Genomic DNA, 25,982 nt, shown 5'->3' with positions numbered 1-25,982 from the left:
TTACTCTGCTCGACACTCAGTGTATTCGAGGATAGATTACTGTTTTATGTTTAATAGGGATTTACACAGGATAAAAGATTGCAGAATAGGTCCAAGAGATGTCTCTGACCACAGTGGACTTTATATAACGTTACATTTGGACGGGACACGGAAGACAACTTTGTGGTATGTTAAATGACCCCGCTTTTGTGAAACAAATGACAGCCGATCTTAACTTGTACCTGCAGGACAATGATAATGGAGAGACAAATCACAGTATTGTATGGGATGCAGCCAAAGCTGTCCTCAGAGGTAAAATAATTGCGTGGTCGACCATGATTAAAAAGAAAAAGTCACAAGAATTGTTACAACTGCAGAATAGATTAATGGCCTTGGAACAGTCAGGTCTAAAGGATAAAAATACTACAGTAACCCACCAGATCAGACAGATTAAGCAGGAGATAGATAAGATATTGAGCGAAGAAGTAGAGAAAAACATAAGGTTCATGAAACAGAGGTATTATGAGGCGGGGCCTAAGGCGGCGAAGCAGTTGGCGTGGCGGATTAGAAAACAGCAAGCTGAAAATAATATTTATAAGATTAGAGACCCGGTTGGTAACAATGTTGTAACTGACCTGGATAAAATTCAAAAAGCGTTTGAAAAGTATTACAAATCCTTATATAGTCAATCTACTCAGGGTGATGTAAATAAGATGACTGACTTTTTGAATTCCTTAGACCTGCCTACGATTGGTCGAGAAGCAAATAGTAAGTTAACGTCCTTAATATCTCGGGAAGAAATAATTAAAGCTATCTCCAGCCTTAAATCCAATAAATCACCAGGTACCGACGGGCTCCCTGCCGAATGGTACAAAGCCATGAGGGAAAGCCTTCTTCCCCTGTTGGAAACTAGTTTTAACTACATTTTGAAAGGAGGTCTGGTACCTCCCTCTTGGAAGGAGGCCTTCATATCGGTTTTGCCAAAGGGGGGACAGGATAGACTAAACTGCAAATCTTATAGGCCTATAAGTGTCCTGAACTCAGACTATAAACTATACACAACTATTTTGGTGCGAAGAATGGATGCTGTAATGCCTTCTTTGATTGATGAAGACCAAACGGGTTTCTTGAAAAATAGACAAACCCACGATAATATTAGACGAGCTTTACACATCATCGAACACATTAATAATAAGAAAAAAAGCTCAATTATTCTTAGCTTAGATGCTGAAAAAGCATATGATTCAGTGAATTGGGACTTCCTCTTCCTAGTGATGAAAAGATTTGGTTTCTGTAGCGAGTTTATAGGATGTTTCCAAGCTCTTTATTCTCTCCCTACTGCCAGAATAAAAATTAACGGTAGCCTCTCCGATACTATTTTTTTAGAACGAGGATGTAGACAGGGGTGTCCAGCAAGCCCCTACCTCTTCAACTTGTTTATCGAACCTCTAGCCCAGGCTATACGTCAGGAAACATCGTTGAAAGGGATTGTAATAGGAGGGGACGAGTACAAGGTGTGTTTATATGCAGATGATGTCTTGGTGACAATCATGGATCCCAGCTCAGGTATACCAGTATTAATGGGGATGTTGGAAACATATGGCCTGTATTCAGGGTATGTCCTTAATGTCAAAAAAACTCAAGTTCTGTCATTTAATTTTTCTCCGGACCAGACACTACTGGCAAAATTCAAGTGTAATTGGGAGGCAACTGCTATCAAATATTTGGGAGTGTTTCTGCCTAGAGATCTGACACAACTGTACGATATTAATTACAGTCGTATTAATAGAGAAATATATAGCGATCTCAACATTTGGGCCTTGCTCCCTCTCGACCTTGGCAACAGGATACAGATAATTAAAATGAATATTCTCCCCAAACTACTCTATCTTTTTCTTGCTTTACCTATTCAAATTCCAGAGAAGCAATTCAGGGAATGGAATAAGCAGATTTCGAGATTCATTTGGCTTAACAAAAGACCACGGGTGAAGTTCTCTACTTTGCAGTTGCCGAAAGACAAAGGGGGCTTGGCTCTACCTTCATTAAGGAATTACTACTTATCTGCTCAGCTGAGGTCCTTGGTGTGTTGGTGTAATCCATCTTTTTGTGCGAGGTGGAAGACTATTGAGATGTCTCTCTCAGACACGCCAATCCAGTCTAGACTTGGTCACGCGGCTTCTGATTTGGACGATACCTTGACGCCCAGCCACTGGGTCACTTTTACATTAAAAATATAGAGGGGAGTGGTCAAGCAGGCGCAACTCCAGGAGGAGATAAAACTTCTGAGGTGGCCAGCGTATGACCCTGATTTTCTACCTGCTTCCCACGATAGTAGATTTAAACAATGGGTGTGGCATGGAATCACTGCTGGGTGTTTGGTTATTGTAAAATCTAAAATTATGGCTTTTGATACCCTATGCAAGACTTACGATCTCGGGAAACAAGACTTTTTTCGATACTTGCAACTCCGTGACTATATTGGCAAAAGACTGAAGAGCTGTGTCCGTGGAGACTTCTCGATTGTTAATATTTTCATTGATGCTTATGACTCTGGGAGTAACAGAGCCTCGATAAGTAAACTGTATAAATGTCTGACTAAGCTCAAAGGGCACTCAACGATTTACATAAAGCAGAAATGGGAAAAAGAAATGGACATTGTGATTACAGAAGATGGGTGGGCACGGATCTGGGAGACACAGTTTACCACGACTAACTCCAACATGTGGCGGGACTTCTGCTGGAAGAACATTATACGCTATTTCATAACGCCTAAACAGAAGTCTAAATTCAGTGCTACACCTGCGTTTTGCTGGAGGAATTGTGGGGAAGTCATGGCTGATTACGGTCATATATTCTGGTCCTGCCCACTCATACGACCCTTCTGGACGGAAGTTATAAAGATAATTACAGAGGTGTTGGGATTCCACGTGTCTTGTACATTTACCTCATTGTATCTGGGGTATTTTACAGACGATTTAGTTGCAGATGATGTTTACCTTCTGAAAGTTCTCTTGGCTTCTGCGAAGAAGGCCATAACAAAACGCTGGCTCTGTAGAGATCCTCCCACTGTAACACTTTTTACCTCTATAGTGGAAGACGTCAAATTGATGGAATGTATGACTTTCACTCTGCGACTGCAGGGAGATTTGGGAAGGAGACGGTGGAGAAAATGGCTGGACTTTACAGCTTGTGGCAGCACCCTTTGATGCATAGAATTAGCAATGCAGACTTGTTGACGTATGTATGTGTGGATGTGCAGATGTATGTACAGGTGTATGTTATCTTCCCATGACCTCATACTGTTTCTGTTTTTTCTTTTTTCTTTTATCTTGTTGCATAAAAATGTTCCTAAACAAATAAAAAGTGTCAAAAAAAAAAATTGCATTTCCTCAAGGAGTCACTTGAGCAAAAACAAGTCAAGAAGGTCCCTGTAGATTCAGTAGCTGTGTTAAACTGCTGCTTTTAATAGCAGAAATGACCATTTTTGCAGTCTGGAACAAAAGCTAATTTCTGCCTCTATAATGAAGGCAGGTGGGGGGAATTTTTTTAATGACAATGTTTGTGCTGTTGGTACCTTTGAAGTTTTATTAAAATTGTGTGACAAGTTTTAAAGTCTTCTAAGACGATTGTGATTTCTTTTAGTACAGTGAAGTGTGGTGTGGGTATATAACTAGGGATGGGTATCGTTTAGGTTTTATCTGATACCAGTACCAAACCGGTACTTTTGAAACGGTGCCGGTGCTTAAACGGTGCTTAAAGAATGGAGAACACACACTTTGTCCAAAAGCCTCTTGTTTAACTGTTTTTTTGTAAAAAGATAACAATGTTAGCCTTTTCTGCAGCTATGGGGCATATATGGTATCGCTCTTGGCTGGAAGCAGTGCTTAAACAATGGAAAAAACACAAACTTTGTCCAAAACCTCTCATGTTTAACTGTTTTCCACTTTTTCTTTGGTCATTTTAGCCTTTTTGGCCAGGGTGAAGGGAGTATCTGCCATCAAACAAGAAGACAGCCGCATGTAGCTATGATGATGTTTGCTAGTTCACCTTACATGCATTAATGTAATAACGTGGTTAGCCTACTCAACGTAAATTACACACGAACAACATTAAGCTACTCACGCAGAGAAGAACGGCTGCTGCTGCCATCATCATCCGTCATCATTTCTGCTACACTGGCAGGGCTAGGGGCCAGGACTCTCCTCTTCGGGTTCTTGGGGGATGTTGCAAACTCCGGGTCCGAGAACAGGCACCACACCCGCAGTAGATGTGCTCGGTGTGAGGTCTCGCAGCAAGCTATCAAATACGGTGCATTGCTCGGCTTTTAACAAAACGCTATAAGTCGCCAGGTGTTTCATCAGATTCGAGGTGTTACCTCCTTTGACAGTATCACAGTATCACCTTAAAGCACTTGTTGCAGGCTGCTGAGTTTGCATCTTTTGCTGTGAAGTACAGCCAGACTTTGACCACTTCGCCTTGGACATTTTTAAACTGTAGCTCTGCTCTAAAAGAACGTACGTACCTGGGCCCGCCCACTACGCTCGCAAAGGTGAAATGATTGGCTAGAATTCAAAGTGTATGACATTTCAGGGAAAGAAAGCACCGAACTGTGCGCTGCTTTTCGGTCTGGTTACTACCGTTTATGTCAGAACCGGTGCACATCCCTATATATAACTCACCACTGTTTATGCTTGTGTGTGTGTGTCTTACACCCAGTGCATTGCAGCGTATGGATCCAGCTTGCTAAGCACCCATGCTACTGTTAGCTGATAATTCAAATTCTGACAAAGGCTAAATCAGAAGGAAGCACTCTGGCATAATGAGAAGAATAAAGGTAACCATGTCAAACATGCAATAAAAATGTCATTCGTGTGGTTTTGTGTGAGTGCACGTGGAAACCTGTGAGAGGACAATTAGGAAGATGATTAAGGAGACTTTATTCTCCTTCTAACTACCAGCAGTGAGAAAATGTCTTGGCTTTATATCACAGCGGCATAAAAAAGGCTTCACTGGCCGATCACTTCTAACACTTAGGCAGGTTCTCCTTCTCTCTCTCTCTCCTCTACTATGACTTATGCTCTCTCATTCATCCTCCTCCTTCTCCAAATCAGTACTTCAGTGGATGCTAATGAATGGTCGAGTCACTGTTATGTAGAATTGAAGTGTGGGTGATGGAGCAAAGAGTGTTCATCCACACAGTGAATGCCACATTGGCTCCAAGTCCACAGACGGTACTACTCTATTTAAGAGGCAGCTGTAAGTAAGAGCAGAAGCAAGAGGTGGTGTCAGAAAGTGTTACGCCTTTCAGAAGCCATGTTTTGAATATTATATATTGGAAATCCACACGCAATATTCATAAGAAGCCACAGTGATCAATGATTGCGTGGTTTATTTATCGCAAATCAAAAGAAATAGGCAAATGTTTTGACTTATCACTGTTCAGGTCAGTTTTTCAGCCACTTATTTTTAAGCCTGTCTCCTCTCACATGAGCTGTCAGTGTTTGGAAAGTCTGAAGCAGTGAATGCAGCACCTACGTCACACAACTGCCCCTGCCATGCCTTGTTGTTGGTGGATATTGCTCCATAGTGTCACTAGTGGTGCTTGAGATATGCAAACAAGTTTTTGAAATAGCTTAAAATATATCAAACCCTCTATATAATTTTTACTTTGCAAGTTTTTACATTTCAGAAAGTATATGTTTAAACTTTATATTCTAGAGCTTCAGTGTTTTGTAAAATATACAGGTCTTTCCCAGTACAAGTCTCACAAGATTTTGGTGGTAATCCTAATGAAGCTAGCCCAGCTTTAGACCATGTCATGTGTTGGTATCATTACTCTAATGTCTAATCTTGGCGATATCTGCATCAGTGAGGCGGGGGCACTTTAACAAGCCTAACATAAAGAACGGCACTCATAAGGATCATAAAACATAATGTGGATAACTTGGTTTTGGTCTTTTAAACCTGATAATTGACTCTATATATTACAGCTCAGTAATAACATGTCGAGCTTTAATGTAGAGTCCTGCTGTTGTTCTGTGTTTTTAATTTATCTACCCAGCTAATGGATGTAGTGAGAGCTGTGGTTATTGTGTCAAGTGTTCCTTGAGTTCATTTAATGAAATTCTCATTGAGATTTGGACGGAGAAGATTGCAAAGGCCAGACTTTTCTCTTGAGAGGGAGATTTTTCCCTCGTGGCTAATTACATTAGAAAGTTTGGGGTAAGGTACAGGGTCAGTACTGCCCGTTTCAGATAAGAGATTAGAAACTAAAATGTCTTAAAGAACAAGATGTGTGTAGGGTGTATATTTTTACGTGGATGGTGTTTAAATGTAGCCACTGTAGATTTTTAGCTTTAAAGTGAAGAATCAATGGTTTCCTCGCTGACTTTGTAGAGTGCTGATGTAAAATGATATAAGGCCAATTCAATGATAAGGACTCACTTTGTTCTTGATACAGCTTGGGGAAGGCAATTGGATTTAATAGCCTTTCAGCACTTTTTATTGAATATCCATATCTCAATGAAATTATCCTTCTGTCTTGAGCTGTAGTCTCTCCTCTCTGTTAAAGCTGCGTTGCTTCTGCACCAGTGGCACGACTAAATCAAAGTTCCAAATCAAACAGAACTGGAAATGGGTTGGCCATTTGTTTTAAGTTACTCCTTTCCTAACACTACATATCAGTCGTGTTATATATTGATGATTAGATTCCCCTGCTGAAATGTAAACACAGGCAGAAGTCAACTGGCTGTCCTGACATAATTACTCTGTCTTATTCTCCAGTGTTTTAGCTTTGTGCTATTTACAACAACCGCTATAAGCTCGCTGAAGCTGTCATGGAACTTGACAAGTCTACCCTTTTTATAAAAAAAAACATTTCACTGGCTTATTTGATGATTTAATGAGGTTGTTCTCACTCCCAACCCAGGATGTGGTCAGGATCCTTTGGCGTCACATAGTGACACACTAAGCAACCCTTAAATGTCATTTTTCCAGTATACAGGGTAGTGCCGTAGGATAGTGGGAAGTCCTGCAATGTCTAAAACAAGCACGATGCGACTGTGGGCAAAACCGTTGTCCAACCGTGTTACACCATGGTAACCAAGAAAGCAGGAGAAGGTTGTGGCAGACAAAGTTGACAGATGTTTATCATTTTATATTTGTAACCCAAACCACAAGTTCACTGCTTGCCCCTGGAAGCTTCTTCAACAGCAAATTGGTCCCAAAGAATTGGCAAGACCAAAAATAGTACAGAATACCCTTTTGAAGAGCATGAGAGCAAGGGAGCATTACCCTGCCCAGAACAAGGGTTACCAGGGTCCCACCCTGGATCCAAGCCTCCTACAGGGGCCTGAGGGCACGGTTGCCCCATCTTTGCCCATCCCAAAATACCTAGATTGGCTGTAGGGGATCAGTGCAGTGGATGCAGAGCAGAAGTGGAGGTCCTAGTTGTACCCAGCTGTCAAAACTCGCTAGAGCGACAAAATATGTCCCTCTGTTACTCACTTTGAAATCCAAGCTCCAGTATCTTGGTGTCTTGGGAAATGGCATGTTAAAATATGATGGGAAAGGTTTCATCCCCAAGTGCCAAAATGTGACAAACTAGGACTGAGAATTTCTTACATGTTCTCAAATTCACACCGACAAGATGATGTTCCAGTTTACTGTCTAGTGAGTGACAGAGGAAAGGGGAGAATCCAGAACATTCAGATGCTGTCTGGCACTCCTGCCACAGAGCGAGTTAATTAAAAGATACTGACATTTAAACAAATCCTGGAGAGAGAAAAGGTGACAGGGGAGAGAAAGAAGAATCAAGAAAGGTTGACAGAAGCAGTAAGATGATTGAAACTGGTTTGGGGGGGTTGCATGATGTAGCCATGTGTGGTGCCTCAAAAGCAAGCTAATGGTTCAGAAGAGTCACTGAGACATTATAAATTAATTTCCTTACACTTCGCTCACTTCATGCTGTCATACTCGAGCGCATTCACATGCACACAGAGACTTGTCCATTGATTAGGAGTTATTTCACTCTCATAATATTCACCTGCAGTGCCAGAACTATGGTATAATTCATTCCTGTTCCCCCCCCCCTAATTTCAATCAAAGTGTTTGAAGATCAGACTATGCTGTGCCCTGATCATTATAGTGATCAGAGAGCGTCTAATGCAAATCTTTAAAGGATACGCCAGTGAAATGATCTGTCTTATATGCTATAGAAGATTTGTATACACTGAGCAATGTCTGCGTAAGTTGTAGAAGGACGAGAGGAAACTGTCATCACAGAAGGAATAGACATATGAAGAGAGAGATATGTGGCAATTCTTTAATCACAAGCAATTCCCTTGCTCACCACCCCCGCTCTTGTTTACCCTGCTCTTTCCTAGATTATATTATATTCCCATTTGCCCCTTATTTTTGCCTGTGCCAAGACTTGCAAGTGGACAGCCAAAGCACCGCTCAACCTCTGTGGGTAATTCAGGATAAATAATGCTTCACACTTTTGGACAGACTTCATCTCGTCATCACTGAGGAAGAGCCAGCTCACCAGAGGCTTGATATGTAGAGAAGAAAGGGATAGAAAGGCAAAGATAAGGAAAAGATACACTTTTATTTAGTTGAACTGACAGAGAGGAAAAGTGATGGGGACAGAGTTGGAGACAAAAAAGAGGACTTGACAGAGATGGTGACAGATGTCCAACATAGGCAGCAGCAGCCTTTCCAGCAGGGTATCGAGGTTTTGCATTTGAGTGACAGATCTTTTAGTGATCCTGTCAGCTGCCACAATTGGAGATTAGCTAGAGAATTGGCTGAAGGCAAAAAATGTTCAGATAAAGTGCAAGTGTCTTCATAAAAAGTTAGTTAAAAAAGAAATTGTGTTAAAAGCAGCATTGAACATAGTGGTGTAACACTAAGGACATTCAAGGAATTTCTATATTAAGAGGACCTCAAAGGAACAGTTAGTTATGTCTTTTTTTAGTTAACTTCAATTTACTTCACTTCAGTTCAGTTCAAATAATGCCACATCACAGCAAGCATTTATATTGTAAAACCCCAAACACTAACAATCGAACTACCCAGAGATTAATAAAAATTTACGATTAAATGTAGAGCATTCTGTAAGCACAAAGATGGGCCTGAAAGCCAAAGACTCTGCTATCCGTTCTACTTTTAAATACCCTAGTAACCACAAGTAAACCAGCAATCTGAGAGTGAAGTGTCTCTCCAGTTAATATATGTTTACCCAACTAAAAATACTTGGTTCATGTTGCGATTGGCAGCATTGGTTGGACGTGTTAGCCTGAAAGCATGCTGTCATGTGTTGAAGACTTGGAGCTTGGTTCTGAGAATATAAAGTCATTGGGAAAGTGTTTACTGACAATTAGGATACTTTTCAGACCCAGAGGCTGCATCTATTGTTAATATGAAGTCTGTGGTTTGGTTCAGTTGCCATAGATAGTTGTATGGAAAGTCCAGTTAGACCAAGGGTGTCCAACTCCAGGCCTCAAGGGTTTTAGATATCACCCTGGGTCAAATTAGTTCATTACCAGGCCTCTGGAGAACTTCAAGACATGTTGAGGAGGTAATTTAGCCATTTAAATCAGCTGTGTTGGATCAAGGACACATCGAAAACCTGCAGGACACCGGCCCCTGAGGCCTGGAGTTGGACACCCCTGAGTATCAGATTTCTGAGTCTGGATCAGAAATCTGATCCAGACTCAAAAGACTGCAGTCTGGTTGAAAAGGTAAACAGCGTACAGTAATGCTATGAATGTGATGTTGGGAATAATTGGAAAATATGGTTGTGTATTTATGATATGCAACTTTTTGTTAACCCAGCTGGCTCTTAAAATGAACAAGGGCATTTTTTCTGGCATTGCCAATCTCAACGGTCATAACTAAGGGGCAAATTACATCAAAAAAATATTTAAAGACTTTGAACAAATGGCTAAAACTGTATTTGTTGAAAGGGACTTCGCATTTGGCACTTTTGACTTTGCAAGGTTTTACTTCTTTAAGATGTTGTCCCAGTTCAGTTTCAACAGAATAGCAACAGAGAGAATCTCCTCCACGTTAATCTCACTGTCTAAGCACTTAATTGTCCATAAGCACATTTGACCAGAAGAAGAAAAAGCTTTTTTTTCTGTCCTTTGACTTCGATTCAGTTTTCCGGTCTCATAGGAGACCTTACCAAAGCAGCAATCAGTTATTTAAGCCCCCATGAAAAGGTTCAAGTTTTCTTTTGTCCCAGCGACTCTGAGAAGCGGGTCTATACTTTTATTACAATTAAACTTAACTACTGCAGCACATTGCACTCTACTCTCCCCCCAGAAGCTTTTAAAACAATTGCAGCTTACAAAGTACTTCTGGCAGACTGTAACTGGAGCAAGTAGAGTGCTCACATCACTGCTGTTTTAAAGTCCCTGAACTGGCTCCTGATGCCTTTGAGGATAGATATTTAAGATCCTGGGAATATGGATGTCTTCTTAAAGAAGCAATTAAACTGGTTGATATGCTGCAAAAAAGACATCTGACCTGTGTAGTGCCCTCAGTCTTTGCTGCTCACTCTAGCAAAGATGAAAGACTGAGATGGATTTGACTTTGCCAGTTTTGGCCCCAAAGTGCCTTAAAAAAATTCTCCTATTTATACATTTATTCTCCATAACCCTGAAACCTGAGTATCTCTGTTCCATTATAAATTATTATATCCATCCATCCATAAATTTTCTTCCGCTTATCCTCATCAGTGTTGCAGGAGGGGCTGGAGTCTATCCTGGCTGCCATAGAAAGGCCATGGTCAGGTGACAGATTTAGGACTTCTTCTTTTTTTATAAGTGTCTCATTGTTGTAATTTAGGTTGTTGAAAGGTTCTTTAAAAAGCTGTAGAGTTGATCCAGTATGCTGCAGAGAAAATATTCTTCCTGTTAAAAGGGTGTTTTTCCTTCCCATTGTCATCAAGTTCTTCCTAATAGGGGGTTGATTGACTGTTGAGGTTTTCTCTCCAGGACTTTTACCTAACAGTATAAACCATCTTGAGACAACAGTTGTTATATCAATGAAAGTGAATTGAAATTGAATTGGATTGTTGCTGCCTCTGCCCTTATTACTTCAGTATGGTATTATCATTGTTGAGCTCCCAGCGGCAGCCCATGTCCCAAGCATTTTTTTCAGCAGTTCAATGAGGTTAGCTCTTTTGTTTAATGGGAGCATTTAGTGGAACCAATTTGGGGTTTTGTTAGTAGGATTAAGAACGAGGAAGTCATCTTTCTGAGCCAGAAGCACAAAAAATGTGTTGAACTGTTGAGTCAATTACAAGAAAGGGGAATTGGAGAGGAGGAAAAAAAGGACTAAAATAATGAAAAAGTATAAAGCATTGTTTTCAATTGTGTGTTTTCCAACGCGTCGGTGTGTGAGGCAGGGGAGCCGAGCTTTGCTGTGTTCGCTGTGTACAATAACACCAGAATCTGCTCTCATCCCCGGTATGACTGCCTGTGGAACAAACATCTTCAAAGGGAAACACGATTGTTTACTGTCAGTCTGAGGACCAGCATGGGGTGAGAAGACATGAATGGGGTCCACAGAGAAGGAGGAGATGATGTGGGGGTGAGATAATGGAGGAGGAAATGAAGAAGATGGGAACGGCAGAGCATGGAAAAACAGAACCACGGCTCCAAGGAGGAAAGATGAGTGAAGGATGCAAGAGTTGCTCCAAATGTGAGATGCCTGCAAGTGTATACTTAACATTTTTGAATAACATCATCTATCATTTTCAGAACAACTTTTTCCTTGTTTAAAAAAAGTGGAGTTTTGCCTTCAAGGGTCACTAGTTTTTTTCTTTCCTTTCTTAATGCCCATAGAGCGATGATGTCTCACGTTATTAACACTCGTCTCCAGAAAATTAGAAAAGAGAGGAAGCAGATGTCAGAATTGAATACATCTCTTTTAATTTGCATTTTTATCACTATAATCTTGAACATCAGCTACTTGTATTCATGACGCCTGGTTGGTTGATGACACTGTCACTGAATACCAATAAGGAAGATGTGTTAAGACAAACAAACACTAAATTATTTTATGAAGGTGGAGGGAAGCATTGCTTTAACAGCTAATCTGGCAAATACTCTTCAGAAGTTTTCTATATAGTACAAAACAACTACTCAACCTTTTACATTACAGTCTATGAATTTCTGTTTTTGAAGTATGGGTGCTATGTGGGTTGCACGCTCAGTCTCTGGGTGATCAGTTTACCAGTTAGTCACTGCAACTAGCGTGAATAAAAATCCTTAGGATTTCTTAAAATCTCATCATAGCAATATTTACCATTTAAGAGGTTGAAACTGTTAGTTCTTCAATTCTTTTTGGTTCTGAAGTTATTTAGTCATGTCACTGTGAGAATTCTTAGACAGCTCTGTTTTTCATCCCTCTACAAATTAGATTGTGCGGTGTTACTGTATTATTAAACTGTAGATATATAGTTTGATTAGATTTGATAGTTTATATATAAAATAACGCTGATTGAACTCCTGAAAGGACGATGAAGCAGAGGATGATTGAAATTGGAAATGGAAATAATTTGGCACAGATATTCTTGGTTGGAAACAAGCTCCTGCTTTACACAGATCATGGGATTTGACTACCTTAATTGCAACAACCTGTAGCATGCAATGTGGTGGTAGCAAAACCTCCAAATCTGAAGCCAGAAACCAGTGGCATGCTCCTCTGTGGTTGATGGAAATGCTACCCTAGCTAAAGGTTTAACTCTCCAGGGATCTTGACACAACATGGAGCATGAGCTCAACTGGCGAATTGTACGTGGTCAGCTTAACCGTTGTGGTGAACCAGTCGGATTATGTGCCAACCGTCACTTATGGGCTTCACATATGGCCACAAAAATGAGGTCAATGATACAACCAAAATGAGCTTCCTCCGTAGGGTGGCTCGGTTTGATCTCAGAGGTGTGGAGAGGAGCTCGGGCATGCAGAGAGAGCACAGAGTGGGACGCCTGCTACTTAACACTTTAATAAACAAACTTAGGCAATGCTAAACCAAATGCTTATTTTGCACCTCAGTATTCTATTTGAGCTGACAGCAGGGTGTTTACTTGCACAGAGTGTATTTCTGATGTTCATTTTCATTGAAAGTTTGGCTTGAATTTTTATTTCTATGGTTTTAAAAGTGTTTTTTTGTTGTTGTTTTTTTGAGAGAGAGAGAGAGTTTTCAAATGGCTTTATGCTGTCAGTGACTTTTAGTGAGGTGACTGAGCACAACAAAGTGGAGGTTCATGGAGCTTTTATGCCAGCAAGGCAGCTTAGTCATCACGACTGTTGATTCTGTAAGGGTCAGAAGGTATGTGACACACTGGGAGGTCATAAATTCTTTCTGCTGGTTGTGCCACCTGATGGCTGGTCACTATGGTAACATCAGCACTAAATTAAACTGAAGCGAGTCGATTTAATTTAAAAAAAATGAATAATAAAATGTGCTGTAAGAAGACTGCAGACAAACATTACTACTGATACAGAAACACATCTGTGGGCTGAGGCCAAAGCCCAGGAGCTCAGTTGCTGTCAAAACCCACTAACTCAACTGTTTTCTGATCCCATACAGAGCTTGCACTAATGCTGTTAGCACTTACAGGACACAGCCTCAAACTAGTCCAGTGTTGACAAGCAGGGCAAGAAAGGATTTGGTCCTTCAGTCATGTGTGTATTGTGTTGTGGCTTTTAGGCCACGCTTCATCCATTTATACTCATTCAGCTGAGAATGAGTGCTTTACAATGAAATCTTTTCTGCCTTTACGCCTTTCTACTGTGAGGAGATAGAGCAGATGCCTGACAGGAGATAGAAAGCGTCTAAGTTGTTTTTGCCTGACCTGCCTTTTCAGAGCAGGGCCGAAGGAGGAAAAAGGAGGAGATGAGCAGAGGCACTAAAGTCGGTGTGCCTGCGGGTAAAGTGAAATCCAGTCAAAAGTAGAAATTCAGAGTTTGGAGTATTTTTTTTTTAACAACAGGCTGCTATTTGTTTGAAATGCCTTAGAAGGAGGAAAAAGGAGAAATTTCTCAATGTGCTGAAATACAAACACCCCCACCACCCCACCAAACAAAAAAATAAAAGCAACAAAGAGCTGCATCTGCAATACAATAATAATAATAACTAGAATTATTCAGAGAGTACAAAGTTCTGCCGAGGCGGCTCAGTCTCTGGGCAGTATTTACTTTTAAGGGAATAGTATAGTAGGAGTAACCTGTAAATAACTGAACATGAATAAGGTACATATATAATATTATATAATCTAATACTACCGTATATTGCTAATTAACTGGGCACCTCATTCTCTTTCCTTTTGCAATATTTTCTTTGAAGATAAACAATTTTTGGGGTCATCTTAAAAGAAATGCAGATGTGAAATCAAAAGTGAGGTCAGAGGTCATGTGACATGGTTTTTGGAGGCAAAAGAATCCCCCTATATTGTTCCCTGTATTCCTATTTATTAATGCAATAGCAGTAAGAAACATAGTTTTAAATAGCTTCTCACTTTGACCTTAGATCAGTCTATTAACCTAAAAGGAGAGGTCAGAGGTCAAATGTGATGTGATATTTTAAATCTTTATACAGTACTGTCTACATGTTGATAACACACACCACACTTGTAAGAATTATAGTTGCTTTTTGTCAGTTTTCCACCAATAAATCTTGAAGACCTCGGGCGATGTAAGCCACATTTCACTAGATTGTTAACATGACCTCAAGTTTACACCCTTGAAAAAAGTAATGAGAAATTATTCAGAAACTTTCCAGCTAGTGAGTACTATGTGTCATTTTTGTCTCATTTTTGTCATTTATGTCTAATTTTTCTTCTTCTTGACATAAAAAGTTTAAATGGAAACTTCAATCTTTACCTAAACCTTTATTATTATTATTTTTTTTTAAATTAAAGAAAATACAACATGTAACTGACGCATTTCTTTTTTAAAAACTGATATAGCTGGGCAACATGTTCAGGATGTAAGCTTTACTCTGTGACAGCTGGGATGGGCTCTCTGAATCGGATCAAAGATAGATGGATGAAAGCAAGTCCACTGAGTCCAAGAGTAATAATTCCACATTTACAGTACATTGGTAGAAACATAGTCTCACGGGTGAAAGCCCGTTCATTTCTTTGTAGCTCTGCCTCTTCCTTATGTAGACTTTGTGACTCTGCATTTTTTTCCACTACAGGACGATTCAGTTTCAGTATTTTTCCTCCCCACTTAAGTTGCAAAGCATCACAACAACATGATTGGTCAGTTGTAATGATGGCCCCACAACAACATCATGATCTCTTAACATAGTGATCTCAGATATCATCATGTGGCCCAGTGCATCCATGTAAGAGTGAATCACCAGCTGACCTACACACCCGTGTTCTGGGCTTGTTGTGTCTGAGACAGGAAATATTCTAAGAGTGATTCTGGGTCCAGTCGGAATCCAACACTGGGCTCAGTCTTATCTGGTAAAATCACCCTGGTGGCTCGTGATGGGGTTTGCATTGCCTTATACCCAGAAACATGTATTGGTTTCTGGGTAAACATCTGCAGAAACCCAGTCAGAGGAAGCCTAAGGAGAAAGATGCCACACTAGATGAAGTTGATTAGAAAATGCAACGCAGCAAAGAGTTTTTAATTTTTCTTTAAAACCAAATGTCAACACAAAAATGCAGCTGATAACACTCTGAGAATCACAGCTACATTTATTTGTCTTTCTTTGTCTCCTCACCCTCGCAGAGCCAGGCCATGCGTATCGTTCGGACAGTCGGGCAGGCGTTTGAAGTTTGTCACAAACTGAGTCTGCAGCACACGCAGCAGAACACAGATGGACAGGACGACCACCACAGCGACAAGAACAGCAATGACTCCTCCGTCACAGGTAGACACGAACACCATTCCATTTTTTATTCTATTAAAGCACTTCTGCTGTGGCCTCAAGTCTGTTAAAAAGTGCTTACTGCAAGTTCAGTTGTGCATACTGTGATCACTTTGGAGAATGGTGGAGCTGCAGAGGCACTAAAGACTGCAAGGTGAAAGTTGCGTGCGAGTTTTCAATTTGAATTGAACTCATTAAAAGACAAAAAAGTAGACGCGAGCTCACTGAGGAGAGGTCAGGAGCAAATGCAACGATTGATTGAGTGACGTTTTGTCTCAGGGTAACTCATTTGTTGTTTTACCTTCAGCAGGCGTTGTTAGTGAACGCTGACAGGCAAGTTCATACAGAGACAGTCTAAGATTGTTTTTCTGCGAGATGCCAGAAATGTTATTTTGCCATGTAAAGCGCCCACTTAGATAAAACGCACTGTGATTTTAAGACGAGTAAATACAGCTGTTTACGAGGTTTACTTTCAGATGAGAACTGCGCAGGGAGTGAGCGGATAGATAGACGTGTGTGGGTTGATGTAATGTAGTGCTTCAGAGGCATGTGCTGTGAAGGAGACTCGAGGCTTGTTTGGCTGTGGCAGTAAAAACATTGTCGGTGTGTCCAAAATTAAAAGCAGACCTTGAGAGCAGACTTTCTGGACCAACAAAGGGCACATTGCTGATAGAAACAGCCAGGCTTGTGCTGCCGATAGACTGATAGACCTTGTCTTTTTTTTAGACGCCCATAACAAAACATTGTTAAATTGAGTGCCTAAATTGTGGGTGGATTCAGTGCTGCTCTTTCATATTAGCTGGAGGTTGTCCAGGTGGCTGAGTGAATAAGACTCATACTTGCAATTTCCATCCTGTGTAATTTCCCCCTGCCTCGCTTATTTCCAATCACCTCTCTGCTTCTGCATTCATAGAAATGCAGAAATTATCCCCAAGATAATTTATGGTTACAGTTGATATGAACATCATTCAAAATGGCATGTTTATGCCTTTTTACTGCAAAAGCTTTTTTTTTTTTTTCTGTTCCATCCTCATTATGCAGCAAGTCGCTCTTCACCTTTGTCTTTCCTCTCAAGAAAGATGTTCTCTGTTTGGATGCTGCACTGTTGCCATAACACTGTAGCATCCAAACAGACTGATGGCTGTTGGTTTTTGCCTGCTCTGCTCCTTGGTTCACCACCATGAGACTAATTTACGACATAACCAATTCATTATTTTTATCTTCTGATAAAATCTAAAGTGATGCCTCCTGTTTTAACATAAATCTGTTGTATAAACTAAATCCGATATAAATTTAGCAGCTATTCTCCTCAAGGTGGCCTCGTTGCCAGCCTCTGGTCTGTTTGTCCCCATCAGCATCAATGTGTAACATACGTGAAGTGGACTACAGTAGAGATATCAAGGTCCTTTGATGTCTAAAATAGAAGCCGTGCAACCGCTGGCAACTGAGAATATTAAGAATAGTAACTGAGGGAATGTTGTAGAAGTTTGTTAGTGTCTTTCCGTAACAAAACGTAAAAGCAAAACTGGAAGACATGAAACTGATTTAAAATATTAATATAATACAATTATAATTATAAAATAAGTATTTACTAATAGTCCATAAGCACAAATCTGTGTGTAACCTACGCGTATGAACATTCATCATCATCATCATTCATCAGCCATTTATAATATTTGTATCTGAATTTGTTTGTACAAACAAATTTAAGTGTCTCTTACCATATGGACAAGCAAATGAAGTATTATTATCCTTATTATTGTTATTAATGCTAAAAATTACAGTTGAATTTTAAATTATAAAAGAATTATTACATTTAATATAAAGAAAACAGAAGATTCAATTGAAAGGTGTAGGCTTTTAATTTGAACCTGTGTTCTTTGTCGTCTCTTAAATGATCGTATCTTTCATTAAAAATGACATATCGTTGCTGGATGCAACAGGCTAATGTCGTCGCATTATTCCAGTCTGCCCTGAGTTTCTGATCTCTTTTGATGTCCAAATTTATTTCCTTTATTTGAGCCACGGTGGGTGTCTCAGAGGAAACCATATTAAAAACTTCTATAATTTCAGCTAGTTCAGTTTTATTTATACAGCGCCAAATCACAAAAGCAGTCACTTCAAGGTGGTTTATTTTGTAAGGTAGACCCCACAATAATACACGCAGAGAAAGACCCAACAATCATATGACCCCCTATGAGCAAGCACTTTGGTGACAGTGGGAAGGAAAAACTCCCTTTTAACAGGAAGAAACCTCCGGCAGAACCAGGCTCAGGGAGGGGCGACGATCTGCCACGAACGGTTGGGGTGAGAGAAGGAAAACAAGATGAAAGACATGCTGTGGAAGAGAGACGGAGATTAATTACAAGTAATGAGTCAATGCAAAGAGGTCTATTAACACATAGTAAATGAGAAAGGAGCCTTTGGACATAACTGTTTTCATTTCTTCAGCTGGACTTTCTGCTGCTTTCTTGCCTTAGAAGTACAGTAGCGTCACCGCTTTCTCTGTTCACCTGGAGGCATTTCCTTAGAAAGAGAAATGTGGGTGGAAGAGTATGGTGATTATACGAGACTGTTGCTTCAGAACTGTTCTCGTTTATTAACAAATGTAGGAACAAAATAGGCCGGTCACATTTCATTAATTGGACAGTAGTATAGCATACGTGTTTATTTTTACACTGTGTAAGAATGTACATATTAGTACATGAAGACCATTGGGTTTATACCATATTAGTTGTGTTTGGGCTCATTGTCATGCTGAAAAATGGAGATGTTGCCAATCATTGAGTTGATACCCAGGTTATCGGCTTTTCTAACTTGTCTAACGTTGTGTTGTCAGTTTCAGTTTTAACCTTGAGATAGGAAAGAGTCTCGGGAAGAACCAGTGAGAGTCCATTAGCACTTGTTCTATCAGATTGTAATCCTAAAAAGTATGTTTTTAATGCCCTAAGCAAAATGGGAAAGAAGTGTCATCAGTTCCATTGTGGAAGTCCTAAAAGTAAAGCAAAATCTGAAGGGCTGTCAGCACATTCCCCAGTGCCCACAAACACCTACACACTTCGCATAGTCATGTGTCCTCAGACTGCACTAACAGGTTGTACTGGAGACGCACTGCACATACACAGCTGTAGATGTGCTGTAGATGAGATTCCTGCCTGTATTGTGCCCAAACTGGAAAGAAGGAGAATGGTATGCTAGAGCGAATATCATGGATGAGTCAACACAGAGAAACGGCACAACAACACTGGTGGGCTGAGCTACTTTTATCCGCTGCCTGATGTCTGGACGGCTTGGGTTGTGTGGCAGCCCGGGGACACGTGGCTCTCAGTGGGGTCCTGAGAGGACAAGACAAGGAGTCATCAAATGCAGCTCTTTTACACCATTGTTCCAGATCTTACAGCGGCCAGCTGCTGGTCGTCCTCCCTGCCCTGATCTACACCGGGCAGGGATATGTTATTTGCAGATTCCCCTCCAGCCCTCCAAAGACGAGCTCGTTTTCACATGCTGATGAGCCCGGAGATCACCCACACGCTCTAACTGTGCATCGCACACACATTGTAAAGAGGACCTCACATGCATACAAGGAGAGGTCTGTACACACGCACTCACTGTCACGGTGTGTTAAATAACACAAGCGCCGTCACGCACAGCCAATGTGCTTATCTGAAGAACTAATTATCATGGCAATGAGAGGAGAGGGGAGGAAAAAAAGGGGGAGATAGTGTGCTGGAGGAAGGCATGTCTAGTTGAGATGAGGAAGAGGAAATGATGTTAGAGGGGAAAATAAACTCAGGAGGAGGATGAAAGGAAGAAGAAAGACCAAATGTAGATTAGAAAAGAGGAGAGGGGATGGAGAACTGGGATGAACAGCAGGGAGTCACAAGAAGGAAGAAAAGGAAGAGAAGAAAGTGTGCGGCAATGTTTCTGTACTGTTTCAGAGGAGTTGTCCAACCCAGACTGAGTAATATAAACAACAAAGAACTTTGTAAAGTCAGCTTCCAACCTTGGAACTGGATCTAACGAAGCCCACTGAATGATAACAAATGCCAGTGTCATTACAGTTCAATTTAGCATAAGTTATAACAGAGCCACAGGCGTGAATATCCATTCAGCAGTAACTAGATAGTCAGTGAATGCTAAGTGTGCTGGGTAAAAAGCCCACGGGCTATATGATAACTTTTTTAGCTACAGTTTAAAAGCACACAAAACAAAAACTGTTTATTTGAGCAAGTTATTTTGATTCAGTCAGTGTGATTTTTGACTATTTTATTCATGGAGTGACAAAAAGCAACACAACTGCACCTGCTTCCAGTTCATTTATACCTGTTTAACCCTTTTTTCAACTAAGAAACAGTAAAAGCTCAAAGTAATTTTGGTCATTTTAACAGTGAATTGAAGCGCTAGTGATTCCACAGTTTTCTTCCCCTTCTCTTTCAATTCACACTCACTTATAGAGTAATGAACCACTGCTGCTGCTGCTACTTTGGTTTTAAAAGATTTAGAATATTCCAGTAGCTTAAACAAGGTAAATTACTGAATCTGATTACATTTTTATAACCCCCCCGTTCCCTGTACTAATCAGAAAAATATTCACTGCATATAAGTTTCCATGCAGATGAGTCTAATTAATGGTTGCCCACAGTGTTGTCTCCAGGCTTCCCTCAGCGTTTTGGAGACAAAGAAGGGTTCAGTTCCCCCTTCCCTCAGGTCAACCCTGCCCTTCCCTTACTTGCACTTCTGCCGAGGCACTGGAGGCCTCTGCCACCTGGGCCTCTTGTCACCACCGTCTGCACCCACAGTGGACATGGGTGGGCACTGAGGCTGAAGGCAGCTGGCGGCTGACTTTCTTATATGAGCCGTGGTTTGAGCCTAAAGCTTAATTTGGACTTCTGCAGTGAATCTGTGTAGAGCCTGCAGTGTAACATGCACAGGTGGCTAATTTTACATATCACTTTTCATTTGAATTATAAACTTTGGGGAAATCTACTTTGCTAAACCTTTATAAAGTGCTTGAAATAATAGTTATGCCATATTCATCATACCAGGGTCACACATTCCAAGAGGAAGTGTTGCTCTATGTAATCATTTATCCAAGACGTATAACGCTTGCTCTCTTTAGTCATTTGTAAATGGCTCCCACCCAGGCCCATGTATGCACCATTTCTCAATTTGCAACAGTCTCCCCGCAAAGGAGCTTAGCTCTTTTCTTCTCTCAGTGTAATTAACAATAACAAAGTCATCTGGAAAGAGTTGAGGCTGAACTGGGAAGCAAAGACAACAGGGGGAAATTATGTCAGTAGCAGAGAGCACGGGTAAACACCGGGCAGCAGAGCTTTGCCAGTTGAGTAGAAAGGGTGAGTATTACGAGGTGTAATGGAGGAAAAGGTGAGAGTAGTACTGGCAGCAGGTTTTGAATGGTAAGTATTGGAGATGACAAGCTGTGCTCCTTCCAAACTATTGGAGAGGAGGTTTGAGTGGAGGGGGAGGAGAGGATTAATAGCTGGGTGCACAAGAGGGGAAAACGAGCTGAGAGAAGTGACACCCTGTGTGGTCTTCTGCTGCTGGAGCCCATCTGCTTTAATGTTTGATTCAGACATGCATTCTTCTGCATACCAGGAACATACAGTGCAGATTTTATCCTGTCACTGAATCGAATTGAATTGAATAGACTGGTTGCAACGAGCTCGGAAAGAACTTGATACTTCCTTTTCACACCATTCTTTGTAACCCTAGAGATTGTTGTGTGAGAAAATCCCAGTAGATCGCCACTTTCTGAAATACTCAGACCAGTACCATCAACCATAACACATTTTCTTTCCCATTCTGATGCTCTGTTTTAACCTCAGCAAGTCATCTAGACCATGCCTACATACCTAAATGCATTGAGTTGCTGCCATGTGATTGGATGATTTGATATTTGTGTTAACGAGCAGGTGAATAGATGAAAGTGAGTGTATTTCCACTATATATTCTTATATTCATGCTTATTCGCTTTATTTCGTGATAGCCAGTGGTGGGCAGATGGATTTGCCAGCTGATATAGTTTTGCCAGTGAAGGGAGTGCAGCCCCTATGCCAGTCAAGTGTATTTTTAACAGCTAGAAAACAAATGCAATTTTGTTTTGTGGGCAGTTTTCAAGTGCAGTGCAGTTGTGCAGTTTTATGGAATAAAATATGGAAACACAGGCTTTCCTTGGTTACAAGGTTCACATTGAATTGGGTGAAGACATTCCAGGTACTGGGAGGAAGTGTTTCAGTGACTGTGACAAAGTTCTACAGAGGAAATATCTGAAGGCAGGAGGAATCTCATAACTGAGAAATCATTGCTGGCAAATATCAAGTTAAATCAACATATTTCTGCTTTTTTAATTGACTTTAATGGTACTTTTTAAAAATGTCTTTCAGTGCATCGATCTCTCATAAACTGTGGCAGCTTTCAACAGTGTTTTTACTAAATTAACATGTTTGGATTGCTGGAACTATTAACAGCAACAAAAGTAGTCTTTACCAAATAAAAGGAAAATGGATATCTCCATTAAAATTTTGATTAAAAGCGATGGGGCCACAAGCAGAAGAGTGGGAGGGCTGGCTGTGAACAGCAGCTGTTTTGATTTTGTGTCACAGGAAGCAATTTTGTTGATCATCACAGTTAATATCTGCTTTGTAAAAACTCAGAAACCACCACTGATTTCTGTATTGGAAATAAATTAACAGCAACAGGAACACTAAATGGAAGCCAGAGTGTGCTCCCAACAGTACATTTATTTTAAATTGACATTAAATTTGACATCTGTGTGGCAATAAAAAAAAATTGTCAACTATTTAGCATACTGTGGCTGTGTGGAAACTTTTCTCTTAAACGCTTTTATGTTTGTCCACCCATGTGTGTGTGCGTACATGCTCACGCCTACATGTGTGTGTGTGTGTGTGCAGGTGTGCGTGCTTATCCACCTGTGTGTGTATGTACTTTCCTGGGCTCAGTTCGGGAGCTAACAGGTGCAGAGAAGACGGCGACCGTCGCTGAAGAGACCGACATTGATGCCGAGGAGGTGAGCCAGGCGCTAGCAGCAGAGGATCTGAACCTCAACAGAGGAGTGACTGACCTGGACGCCACAGCCAAGACAACAGATGTGAACCTCTCAGAAAACAAGGTAGGCAAACACTGTGTGTACAGATAGGCAATGTGGTTGCCAAGGTTCATGTATGTTCTCTGTATGTGTGGCAGCAGCTTGGCATTACAGTTGGCAAATGGACAGGCCTTTAGCGCTTTTCTAGTCACTTTATTCTCTAAATTTGAAGCACTTTATCTACTGCACATCCGTGTCTGTTTTGGAATCAACAATTAATCTCACACATGTACGAGGTGGCAGGAAGGCTCTTTTACAAAAGATCCCAAACAGAAAAGCCCAACATGACCAGGAGAGTCAAACTAGTTATGGTAAAGTTGCAGAGCAATTAGTGGTTGGAGACCACATCAGTACCAAGATTATTGCCACTGTACTGCATGCAATGAACTCACACTCTTGTTGTTTCAAAGACAGGGACAAAGGCCACAACCACATGCAAACAGCTGCCATCTTCAAAGCAACTTTGGTGCATCAAAGCAGTGATAAATGACACAGTCAGTCTGCTATTAGTTTGTGATCGAATGTGGTCAAGTTACAATTACATGCAATCTGTTTGTGATAATGCAGCACTTGACTTTTACAAATCTGTTGCCATCTACGTACAAAGAAAGACGCTCACTTTGCTTTATAAAAAATATACGAAGTTGCCAACCAGTTGATTCAAGTCGCTGATTGCAAAGTGATGAGTTGCAGACGAGTTGTTTGGCACACTCTGATTGATTGTAAAGTGTTGGCAATCTGTGTTTGCAAATTAGACAGCAGTTATTTTGCAAACCTTTAGCAATTCTGAGAGTAGCTGCAGGACTATCTGTGTCGGGCCACGACTGCATGGAGGCAGGTCGCTTTCAGCTAGGTGCTAACTGTGTTACTACGTGACGATCAAAAGTGGTCGAGGGTGTCGTACACTCAGTCATTTAGCCACCACAGCTGCTTCAAATCAGTTGTCAAATGTGAAAATATTCAATGCACTCAACTGCCAACCTCCATTTTTTTTCATAGATCTAGGACGGTTGCTGTCCTGCTTTTATTCTAATGTTCCAATATTCAAACTGAGCCATCAGCAGAAACCAAATGGACACTTTAAGTTGTAAAATATATATTTTTTAAATGTAAGTAGTTTTTTTTATGCCTTGCTTTATGAAACATGACCTTTGCCCCTATGTCAGCGTTCCCCAACCTTTTTTGCGCCACGGACCGGTTTATGTTTAGATTTAGACTTTATACAGATTTCTCGAAGGCTTTCTTTAATGTAAGATTTACTTGAGAAATCATAAAGTTTTCATTTTCATTTGAAGATAAATGCATGTAGTAAACTCCACTAAAATCAATGTTACACCAGCTCTGTGCTTGTGTATGGCATGACTGTTAAGAAAGTAGCTCCCACTACTTGGTTTCTTTCAGGAGCTGTTAGCAGTGTGTTGGCAACTGAGCGCAAAGATGGCCAGTTCACGTCTTTGCATGGCCTTGTAGTATTAGAGATTTGATACTGCTCAGTCAGACCATCTGCTCTCTGGCCTGTGAAAACTCACCACTAGCATCTATCTATAACCAGAGAAAGGCTGTCTGGCCTGTCGGAAGGTGTGAGAGCATGGTTGTTTGGCCTGCTGGCAGAGCAGCATAGTAACTGTTTTTTACTGGATTTACAGTTGTATGCAGGGGTGTAATTGTGTTTTTGATAGAGGAGGCAGTGGGAGGGAAACTCTACGTGATGAGGGCAGAGATGGGGTGCAGGGTGATGTTTATTATGCTACTGTTTGGCTCAAGACCTAGGGCTCCATATCAAGTTGGCAACAGCGGTGCATTGTAATAATTTTATTACGTTTTTATTATTTATAGCTTCCCATAGCCTGGCTTTGCTCAGTAGTGAGTGGACAAGTATAGCAGAAAAGCCTGGACTGCTTTTATTTGTTACTTTCTATATTCATTCTTTTGAACCTGTAAAACATTGTCACAGTTACAGATAAGTCATACAGAAGTCAATCCTAACTTTAAGCTATAGTGGGGGTTTTTTTGTATAACTTTATCAGTCTCTCACATCTTTGTGGAGGAATTTGGGTCCATACTTCTTGACAGCATTGCTACAGTTCCTTGGTAGTTGTGGGCATTTAGTGTTGCACAGCTCCATTAGTGTCCCACGTTACAGTCAGATTGGAGTTTGGACTTTTACTGGGCTCTTGCAACATCTCAATTCTTGAATTCTTCAGTGATTCTGTTGCATTTTCCTTTTGCATGATTCAACTTTAGCCAAGTTTTAGCTGTTGGACAATACTTTGGTATACAGAGTTTGCGGTGAGCTAAACAAGTGCAAGGTGTCCAGATCCTGTGGCTGCAAAACAAGCCCAAACTATCACCCCTCTGCAACTCTGTTTGACTGCTGGTAGGACTGTGCTGATGTCATGCATTTAGCTTTTCTTAAATGTGGTGCTGACGGTTAAGACAAGATAAGATAAGATAACCTTTATTAGTCCCACGTGTGGGAAATTTGTTTTGTTACAGCAGTGGACAGTGCAAGTTGCATAGAAAAATTAGAGAAAAAACACTGGAATAATATATCTATGAGATACTGTACACAATAGAATAGAATAAAATAAAATAAAATACTATATACAATCGAATAAAATAGAATACAAATGTTATATACAATTGAGTATAATACAACGATGCCAGAAAAGAGTATTGCACTTAGTGTTATTGCACATGTGTGGATGTGTGTGTTTGATCAGTTGAAGTCTTTGTTGTGGAGTCTGACAGCAATGGGGAGGAAAGACCTGCAAAATCTCTCCGTCCCACACCGTGGGTGCCGCAGCCTGCCACTGAAGGAGCTGCTCAGTGCTTTCAGAGTCTCCTGCATGGGGTGGGAGATGTTGTCCAACAGGGATGACAGCTTAGCCACCATTCTCCTGTCACTCACCACCTCCACTGGATCCAGAGGGCATCCTAGAACAGAGCTGGCCCTTCTGATCAGTCTGTTCTCTTC

At 40.8% G+C, this 25,982-nt stretch overlaps 1 protein-coding gene across 3 annotated transcripts in view; it reads left to right on the top strand.

Moving 5' to 3' along the window:
- Window positions 1–25,982, top strand: part of LOC113008767 (capon-like protein) — a 164,684-nt gene that overhangs the window by 62,265 nt on the left and 76,437 nt on the right. For 2 of the 3 annotated variants that reach the window (XM_026146483.1, XM_026146482.1), the window contains exons 4-5: window positions 15,741–15,882; window positions 22,812–23,029. In XM_026146483.1, the coding sequence (XP_026002268.1) occupies window positions 15,741–15,882; window positions 22,812–23,029 (360 nt within the window). The remainder of the gene's footprint in view (window positions 1–15,740; window positions 15,883–22,811; window positions 23,030–25,982) is intronic. The other variant, XM_026146485.1, reaches the window with a different exon arrangement.

This window comes from Astatotilapia calliptera, chromosome 17 (genome assembly GCF_900246225.1).
Source record: "Astatotilapia calliptera chromosome 17, fAstCal1.2, whole genome shotgun sequence".
Lineage (NCBI taxonomy): Eukaryota > Metazoa > Chordata > Actinopteri > Cichliformes > Cichlidae > Astatotilapia > Astatotilapia calliptera.
This window is presented reverse-complemented; position numbering and strand designations above follow the sequence as displayed.